This window comes from Haliotis rubra, unplaced genomic scaffold (assembly GCF_003918875.1).
Source record: "Haliotis rubra isolate DU_JTF1 unplaced genomic scaffold, ASM391887v1 Scf264, whole genome shotgun sequence".
NCBI classification, from domain to species: Eukaryota; Metazoa; Mollusca; class Gastropoda; order Lepetellida; family Haliotidae; genus Haliotis; species Haliotis rubra.
The window spans coordinates 389,128-399,775 of NW_025766714.1; the positions used below are offsets into that span (position 1 = coordinate 389,128).

A 10,648-nucleotide genomic window follows, 5' to 3' on the forward strand; every position below is an offset into this window, starting at 1 on the left:
GGTATCTTAAATACAAAAATCTAGAGGCGCTGTTATGTTGACAATATGCACACTTTCTAAAAGTCGTAAATAAATTAAATCGAATCATTTTAGAAAACTGACATCTGATTGGCTTAATAACCCACATATTGTCATTCGATTGGGCTGTCAAAATATGTCCAGGCTGCACCTGACGAGATGGCTAAGTACAGTGATCTCTTCAGACACACATACTGATGTATCATATCGGACTTAAAGATCTTGGCCTATCGCTGAGGATCACGTGGTTATGGCCTAATCCTTACTCCTTGTCCAAACCTAGACTAACAACTACTCTATGAAATAAACATACTTTACATAAAATATAATGAAAAGGAGGCTTGGTACTTTCTCCATTTTCAGAAGCTGTGAAAATCTAGACTTGCCACATTTTCTAGATTTGCGTGGGCTTTCTTAGATATATTGCTTCAGGGTCTGTATGACAAACTAGTCCCCCTGACTTTCCCTGGTTAGGTTGTTAGTAATATATATGCCAGTGTTTTGAATCAAGTAGCCATGCTGCTTTGACCATGACTTGCCCTTACATCAGGAGTAATTGTTTGTTGCAGATTGTCAAGTATTGTGAATCAGCTGGACAGCAAGAGGACGCTTGTGTTCTGGCAGGATGTACTGGACATTGAAGTCAGTGTACGTACGTGTAGATGTGAAAGTGTGTTCGGCAGCAGAATCACGTGTACGATGTCAGCATGTGCTAGACAGTACACAGAAGTGTTCGTATGTTACCTAACGACAGTTGACGTGCGGTACGTAATGGTGTCAGCAGGTCTAAATACTACACAGAAGTGTTCGTATGTTACCTAACGACAGTTGACGTGCGGTACGTAATGGTGTCAGCAGGTCTAAATACTACGCAGAAGTGTTCGTATGGTACCTAACGACAGTTGACGTACGTAACGATGTCAGCAGGTGCTAGACAGTACACAGAAGTGTTCGTATGGCACCTAACGACAGTTGACGTGCGGTACGTAATGGTGTCAGCAGGTCTAAATACTACGCAGAAGTGTTCGTATGGTACCTAACGACAGTTGACGTACGTAACGATGTCAGCAGGTGCTAGACAGTACACAGAAGTGTTCGTATGGCACCTAACGACAGTTGACGTACGTAACGGTGTCAGCAGGTGCTAGACAGTACACAGAAGTGTTCGTATGTTCCCTGACGACAGTTGATTTACGTTCGATAACGATGTCAGCATGTGCTAGACAGTTGACGTACGGTACGTAACGATGTCAGCAGGTGCTAGACAGTTGATGTACGGTACGTAACGATGTCAGCAGGTGCTAGACAGTAGACGTACGTTACCTAACGATTGTTCTGCTTCACGTGTAGTGGGGTTCAAAGGACGTTCACAGAAGGCGTAAATTGTGTAACGATGGGTCGTTAATCAGATCAGTAGAACATTGGACACATGGGCTGTGCCCTGACTCTGCCCTGATGAATACCAGGTCAGTTGGACCTGTGTTGTCTCATATGCTCCTCGTTTGATATCAGCTTGTCTCTACGTGACAACTGTGTAAACCACCAACTGGGGGTGTTCTGCCTTGGTTCCAGTGTCCCCAGACAATAACTCAACCTCTAGGCCCTGCATCAGCCGTCACATAGGTGATTTTGCATGCTATGTTTTATAGCAATACAGTTCAGGCAATAGTGTCCATGTCGTTTGTAGTTTTTGCTATATAATTGTCTAACATTTTTTAATTCAGATAGATGAACAAGCCATAATTCAAATATGGAAACCTTATCCCAAGGCCGCCATGGCCTTAGCGGTCAGCAGAGGTCATCGGGTCATCTACTCCAGTCCATGGAGTCTGAACTACGTCACATCCGATATGGACTGGTCGAAGTTCTACTTGGCTGATCCGCTGGAACATTCAGGTCAGTGGTGCAACTGTACATCTTAGGAACATACAGGGCAGTGGGTGCGACTGTACATCTTAGGAACATACAGGGCAGTGGGTGCGGCTGTACATCTTAGGCACATACAGGGCACTGGGTGCGACTGTACATCTTAGGAACATACAGGGCAGTGGGTGTGACTGTACATCTTAGGAACATACAGGGCAGTGGGTGCGTATTATAGATACACAGGGTAATGGTAGTATAGTTTACGCACTGGCTTACATGAGGACAATGGAGTCCGGGCCTATCCTAGTTTTAAAGTGCCAGCTCACCGTCGAACCATGTTTAACATGGAAACCCCCGCACCCTGCCCAGACACATTATCACCACTGCGAGCCGACCGGTCCTGCCTTCTTAATGTCTGCATATCAACACTTGGCATGACGGAAACCACCGACCATTTGTGTATTGTTTGTTTTACATGTACCCTCAGCTACATAATAAACTGATGTGCAAAAGAAAGTACACAGGTTGTGTTTCGTCCAATAAGATAAAAATAACAAAACCTTTTGATGAAATGGAAAATGTATGTTGAAGCACACTGCAATACACGTGTTTTATCAGCAAAATGACATTGTAACAATAAACAGCGATGTAGTGATGACCACTGCAGACGGTTCCTACGATACTGGAAGGTGAAGGCCATTCCACGCAGCGGTCGGTAGGCCCATACATGCCAGCAGAACAAAGTCGTCTTGTCACTGTGAATCGGCTTACGCGATGACCCAATGATGTTGCTGCTGATGACGTCACTGTCAACATCCAGTTGCGTAGGTGAATAACCCGCAGATAGCGATCCTCTTGGGGTGTTGTGACTCTGGAACGTCCACTTCTGGGTCGATCACATGTCTGGCCTGTCGTACTGAAACGGTTAAACAGCCGAATTATGGTTTGTCTTGTGCAACCCAATGTCCTTGCAATAAGCACCCATTTGTGTCATTCCTTTGGCCCGTTCTCGTTGCGCCGACGTCAATCTTGGCATTTCCTCGTGAGATTTCTGTCAAGTGATTGTTCAGTCTTCATGACAAACAGGTTTTATACTCTCTGTCAGAAAAGTGCTGGTGACATGGGACAATAATCACAATTTTGCAAAAATTCGTGCAAAACACGTACAAATGTTTTGGTTGCATTTTGACAAATGAAACATGATGGTTGCGTTCTATACAATCAATGTTTTTCTATAATTTTATTAGTTAGAACGCATATTTGGGGATTGCAACCACAATTACACCTGTGTACTTTCTTTTGCTCGTCAGTTTATTATGTACTAAACAACTAAACACTAAACAAGTTTTAAACTAACCATGTCCTGCTCCGCTGGTTTCACCAGGGTGAGGCAAGTACTAGTCATTGAGGCACTCTGGAGGCACCAGCAACCTGTGACATGAAGACAGGGGCTTGTAACGGAACGTCGCATTGAAACAATCCATAAGTCAGTCGTTATAGGGTGTATTGCACAGTAAACACGTTAGAAGACAACATACCCGTATCTTTGCTTCAGAGAGGGTTGGTTTTAATACCACTATTAACGTTATTTCTTATGGAACGGCTGTCAGACTGATGCATGCGGGATGTCCGATTCAATCTTTTGCCAAAAACGGGTATGTGCTTGTAAACCAAAAAACGTAACCAAACGAATCTGAGAATCGGACTACGGCCTGAGATTCAAACTACAACCAAGGGTTTCAGACACCTAAGGGACGTTGCTCTGCCCTAGAAACCAGACGAATCTGGGATTCAAACTACGTCCTGAGATTCGGACTACGGCCCAGGGGTTCGGCAATCTAAGAGACGTTGCTCTGCCCTAGAAACGTAACCAGGCGAATCTGAGAATCGGACTACGGCCTGAGATTCAAACTACAACCAAGGGTTTCAGCCATCTAAGGGACGTTGCTCTGCCCTAGAAACGTAACCAGGCGAATCTGAGAATCGGACTACAACCAAGGGTTTCAGCCATCTAAGGGACGTTGCTCAGCCCTAGAAACGTAACCAGGCGAATCTGAGAATCGGACTACGGCCTGAGATTCAAGCTACAACCAAGGGTTTCAGCCATCTAAGGGACGTTGCTCTGCCCTAGAAACGTAACCAGGCGAATCTGAGAATCGGACTACGGCCTGAGATTCAAGCTACAACCAAGGGTTTCAGCCATCTAAGAGACGTTGCTCTGCCCTAGAAACGTAACCAGGCGAATCTGAGAATCGGACTACGGCCTGAGATTCAAGCTACAACCAAGGGTTTCAGCCATCTAAGAGACGTTGCTCTGCCCTAGAAACGTAACCAGGCGAATCTGAGAATCGGACTACGGCCTGAAATTCAAACGTCGACCAAGGGTTTCAGCCATCTAAGGGGCGTTGCTCTGCCCCAGAAACGTAACCAGGCGAATCTGAGAATCGAACTACGCTCTGAGATTCGAACTACGGCCCAGGGGTTCGGCCATCTAAGAGACGTTGCTCTGCCCTAGAAACGTAACCAGACGAATCTGAGAATCGGCCTACGCTCTGAGATTCAAACCAGGACCAAGGGTTTCAGACATCTAAGGGACGTTGCTCTGCCCTAGAAACGTAACCAGGCGAATCTGAGAATCGCACTACGGCCTGAGATTCAAACTACAACCAAGGGTTTCAGCCGTCTAAGGGACGTTGCTCTGCCCTAGAAACGTAACCAGACGAATCTGAGAATCGGCCTACGCTCTGAGATTCAAACCAGGACAAAGGGTTTCAGCCATCTAAGGGACATTACTCTGCCCTAGAAACGTAACCAGGCGAATCTGAGAAACGGACTAGGCTCTGAGATTCAAACTACAACCAAGGGTTTCAGCCATCTAAGAGACGTTGCTCTGCCCTAGAAACGTAACCAGACGAATCTGAGAATCGGACTACGCTCTGAGATTCAAACCAGGACCAAGGGTTTCAGCCATCTAAGGGACATTGCTCTGCCCTAGAAACGCAACCAGGCGAATCTGATATTCAAACTACGGCCTGAGATTCGGACTACGGCCCAGGGGTTCGGCCATCTAAGAGACACTGCTCTGGGCGACGTGGTTCCAGTCTCTTCAGACAAACAATGAGGCATGACGAAATGTTGTTTTTCAATGTGATTGTCCGGGTTGCCAGTCTGCAACGCAGTTTACATCAATGCACCGAAACACAGGATGTTTGTGAAGAAAGCATGGTCCCTCTGGAATCTCCTCTGAAAAATACCTACTTCCCCATACATATTGCCCGCACTACACACATAAACCTCATAATGTTGAATGTGAAACACTAATTGGAAACAAGACGTATTGTTTACACAATGAATGCAAGCCAGTTTATCAGAGAGGGTCCACTAGCCCTGCAACCAGGAATCTACACTTCTTGAACTTCCAGCATCATCTGTGGTGCGTGACCCATTGCATGTCGGGTCAGACAGCCTTACCACCGCGCATTGATACATCCACCAACCATCGCGAAGGATAAAAAAAGTTATTTTGGTAACATTACATGCTTATTTATTTCTTTAGCAGATGTTGTCGACATATCAGAGTTAATCATACCAGCTGAACTCCCGTGGCGGTCCTCCATGGCCGGATGTTGCTATCTTCAGCAGGAATTCAGTTATTGCGAACAACGGGTCTTTATCTACAGGGGCGTTGTTTGTGGAGCAGAGGGGCAGGAGCAGTGGTAGAAACTGACATCCACGTTCTTTCCATTGTGTGCAACATGTGCGCCGTTTGTCGGTTGTACGTGGGCGAGTAGCGCCTAAACATACTAATTTATTTGGATTTATAGCTGAAGTTGATATTTTGACGTGACTATATGTTGTGAAATACAACTATATGTTACCGAAATTCTAAAATAAAAACGAAAACATTTCCTTCTGACGTATTTCACATTTGTCTAAAAAAAAACACAGTACCGAATATTCCGGAGTTCCGTGTATCTTCCGCGATATGACATGGACTTGTCAACGATGCCTGTACATGCTGTCTGGGTCATTGGTATAAGGACACTGGTTGTCTGTCCAGATATTCGCTATCTTGACTGAAATCACATAAGACATAGAAGACGAAAATCGCGATTCCCTTCTGCCACATATTACAGGTTTATAGAGGGGGGTGGGCGGCGGGGGAGAAAGACGGATCTATCTATTCATCAATTCATCCATCTTTCCGTCCGTCCATCCGTCCGTCCATCCGTCCTCCCATCCATCCATCAATAATGGTGTGTATATTCGGGTGCCCCAGATTACAAGTGTAGAGACACACATGTTACATATATATGTATATATATATATATATATATATATACACACGCACGCGCGCGCACGTGTGTGTGTGTTTATATTACCTAATGACTCACATGTATATATAATAGATTAGTATATATTGCCAGGTGTCCCAGATTGCATGTTTATAGTCGGCTACTTCTAGACACTTGTGTATTCTGATAATTGCTGTTGTAGTTGCAGCCACCGAGAGGGAGATGGTGGTTGGCGGGGAGGCCTGCGTCTCAGGGGAACACCTAGTGGACTCCAACCTTCAACAGTCACTGTGGTGAGTTCCCCCGCCGCCATAGTTCGAGCTGGGGTGCGTAAGATGGACAGGTTCACCGTATGGGCTTGTCCCATTAGGATCTGGAAATATGGTTTGACAATGTATACTAGCCACATAAAGAAACTGTGCATTGTCAAAATATTAACCCAGTTGATAAGTACGATATCAATGTCAAAGGTACATATAAACTTTAATGGAGGGATCATGAGACCATAACAAGTCGGGAGAATTTCAATTGAAAAGTCAATCACAATGACGTCACGAGTCCACAAGCGGGACAGGGGTCAAACGACCATGTCACAAGCTCAATAACGGGTATGTCCACCATCGGCATTGAGAACAGCAGTGCATCGACGCCGCATATATAGCCTATCAAACGTGCAAGGACGGCTTGTGGGATGTCACGCAAGATTCTCTCAAGTTCTGTTGCAAGGTCAAGGACGTTATCTGGCGGATGAGGAAGACGGCGTAGACGTCGATCCATCTCGTCCCAAACATGCTCTATCGGGGACAGATCCGGTGAATTTGCAGGCCAAGGCAGTAAGTCAACGTTGTGGTGTTACAAGAAATCCATAGCAACCCTTGCCGTATGAGGGCGGGCATTGTCCTGTTGGAATGTTAACCCAGGGCCATGACGTTGCAGAAAAGGAATTGCCACAGGTCGAAGAATCTGATCCCTGTAGCCCACACCAGTTAAGTTGCCCTGAACAATCACCAAAGGATCCGGAGTTCTTTGGCGTGCTGTTATTCCACCCCAAATCATCACGGAACCACCACCAAAGCGATTCCTCTCCCAGACACAGGCCTGTGCATAACGTTCTCCCACGCGTCTATAGGCACCTTGACGTCCATCACTATGGGAAATGTTAAACCTGGACTCATCTGTAAAAACAACATTTCTCCACCAAAACAAGGGTCTGCGGACATGATTTCGGCACCACATTCGGCGAGCTTGTCGATGACCTTGTGTCAGGATAGGCCGTATGGCGGGACGTCGTGGTCTGATCCCGTGATGACGTAAACGTTGTCGAACTGTGTTGGGATGGATACGGCGAAGTCCTGGGATGGTTCGGGCAGTCATCACTGCAGTCTGAAACCTGTGGCGAAGATGGGTCACCCTTTCCATCTGTCCTGTCTTGGCGTTGTTACACATGGACGTCCAGAACGTGGCCGATCGATGACGTCATTTGTGTTCTGGTAGCGTCTCACCAGTGCAGAAATGGTGTTCCCGTGGCAGTGGAAATGTGCAGCCACTTGTCGTTGAGACATTCCCCCACAGACCATCCCAATGGCCTCATGGCGTTGTGCAGACGTGAGCCTTGGCACACTATGCGTTTCAATAGCCGTTTAATTTTTTGAACGATCGCAAGGGCAGGGGTTAAAGCTTTCCAAAGTGACAGTATTGTGTGGCATTCATTTGCTCTGTTTCTCTTTCCCGGAATGCACGTGCAACAACGTATTTCACGTCTCAAGGACGAACCCACTGACGTCACGGAACGTGGCACGTGCATGCATGTTGGATACATGTCTCTAATCTCTGAGTTTAAATCCTTATGTTTCTACACAGGTTTGATAAATGTATATTTTAATTTTTTGTATGCACAGTTTCTTTATGTGCCTAGTATAGAATGTGACATGAGGTTTGTTTTTGTTTGTTTGTTCTATAACGCCGCACTCAACAATATTCCAGCTGTATGAAAATAATTGAGCCTGGACCATACAATCCAGTGATATGTGGACGTCACATTTAAATTTTGGGTGACCAGATATGACATGGGAATGAGGTGCTGGACTATATATCATGATATATTGCGTCTTGTGTCGTTGTGGAAGATTATAGTCTGAGAAACGTTTAAACGTTGACAAGCACCTCAGAATGTAACACAGGCACTGGCAGCTCATACGAACGGTGAATGTGGACGTGGCCAGGTTATATGGTTATCTGAGAGTGGCCCCTCTGTACGGTGCAGCCTCTCCAACCTCCTAGTATCCGTAAAATGTAAAATGTACCCTTGACGTTTAGTACAAATGTAAACATTACTGTGTGAATGAGTGAGTTGACGGATAGGTTGCTGTGTGAGCGTCAGTGAGTTAGTGAGTGAGTGAGGCTGTGCAACTGTAGCAGACATATAGTATTGATTGAATGTTTATATCGAGACTAATTAGTGCTTAGGTGAATGTTATGTAACGCCACAGTCAGCAATGTTCAACTTTATGGCGCCGGACGGTAATAAACCTAGGATGTAGTGAATACTATCCCGGAAATCAATGAGTTTGATCTTATGTCGGCTCTTGGTACAAGTTGATCACTGGATTGTCTGGTCCAGGCTCGATTATTTACAGACCGCCGTCATATAGCTGGAATATTGCTGAGTGCAGCGTAAAACTAAACTCACTCACTCTTGGTACAAACATAGGATGCTTTGAAAACAGATTTCCTTAGAATCACTTCTGACAACCACTTTGAGAATGCAGATGACGCTGATGTTTCCAACCACATCTGTCTTCATCGTTTACATGTGTCATGTGACGCAGGTTCCGTGTGAGCGCTATGGCAGAGCGGCTCTGGAGTGATCGCAGCGTCAGGGACGTACCGGAAGCCAAAGTCCGACTGGAGGAACACCTGTGCCGCCTGATGAGGTGAGCTGATCACGTGACTGTGACATACAGGTGTGTTACACCGTGTTAGCTCAACTATACTGGAATATAGGTCTGTTCCCAGGTTACAGATTTACATCCAGGCCCGAAACGGAAACATAATGTCAATATGCCATCCCGAATGTTTCAGTACTACAAGTCATATGATAATTTCGTGGAATTACACAGAAAATACGACTTGCTGAAAAGAATCGGCCAAATTGTTGCATTGTTGAACTTACTCCTGACCACGCCTATGAGTGTATTCATAAAGTAGGTGACACTTGTCGCTAATACATTCTGCCCTGCGATGTCCGGTCTTGCTTCTATCTGTCCAAATCTCAGCCAAGAGTGCATCCACTGCCATATCTCTGTCCTATCATGCTAATGCGGTATCATTTAATGTATATATAATAGACTGGAGAATCGTGGTTGAATTGCCTCAGGCGTTAGTGTGCTTGAAGGCTATATTCCACGTTGAATTCAATTGTCTTGGACGAGGGCCGACAAAACGGGATATTTTACTGGCGCTTCGTCGACTTCTTGAAATGTGATGTAGATAATTGTACTGTACTGTGTTTCAGGAGACGTGTCCCCATCAGCCCTCTGAACGAACCCAGCTCGTGCGATTTGCACGTGCCATGACGATGCGTGACGTCATGACTAGAAACTCTCTGTGGTACGTGTCGAAGATACAGCCTACGATGAAGGAAGCTGAAGTCAACTGACAGCCATGCCACTGCCGTGGAACATCATGCCTCGATTTTAACTAAACTATATTGCGTGTGCTTGAACTACAGGGAACCTTTGTTTGGCGATAACCGCAGCAAGCTTCAGTGTCAAGTACCCTCCAGTTGCCTAATCGCTACTATTGTATGATGACGCGTTTGGAAGGTTAGGGAACTCTGTAGCCCACTAGACCGTCCAAATTGAACGCTCCATGTATCCTGAAGCTGAAGATGTGTCTGTGGAACGAGGTTTATTGCTATCTGTAGGCAATCCTGTACTGGGCAGACTCACGCCAGGGGCTGGGAGGTGATGAGTTACATGCGGAGGTATTGAGCTGTAACTATCGCAAGGTCATTGTGACCGCCATGCTTCTCAACAAACTGCTTTCTATACAATGTCAACCATGATAAACTAACCAGTAGTCTCTCAGTAGAGCTTATCATGGACTCGTCAGTGTGTGCTGTTACTGTAGTTGTCTACCTGTACAGTTACTGATGTAGTCGTCTACCTGTACAGTTACTGATGTAGTGGTCTACCTGTACAGTAACTGATGTAGTCGTCTACCTGTACAGTTACTGATGTAGTCGTCTACCTGTACAGTTTTGGATGTAGTCTACCTGTACAGTTACTGATGTAGTCGTCTACCTGTACAGTTACTGATGTACTCGTCTACCTGTACAGTTTTTGATGTCGTCGTCTACCTGTACAGTTACTGATGTAGTGGTCTACCTGTACAGTCACTGATGTTGTCGTCTACCTGTACAGTTACTGATGTAGTCGTCTACCTGTACAGTTACTGATGTAGTCGTC

At 45.6% G+C, this 10,648-nt stretch overlaps 1 protein-coding gene across 1 annotated transcript in view; it reads left to right on the plus strand.

Annotated features, from left to right (window-relative positions):
- The window catches only part of LOC124280272 (beta-hexosaminidase subunit beta-like), a 29,464-nt gene extending 19,104 nt beyond the window's left edge, over positions 1 to 10,360 (plus strand). Inside the window, 5 exon segments of the mRNA XM_046716169.1 lie at positions 588 to 666; positions 1,743 to 1,914; positions 6,388 to 6,472; positions 9,008 to 9,112; positions 9,694 to 10,360. Of these exon segments, the coding sequence (XP_046572125.1) occupies positions 588 to 666; positions 1,743 to 1,914; positions 6,388 to 6,472; positions 9,008 to 9,112; positions 9,694 to 9,754 (502 nt within the window). The 3' untranslated portion in view covers positions 9,755 to 10,360.
- Positions 10,361 to 10,648: the final 288 nt, after the last annotated feature.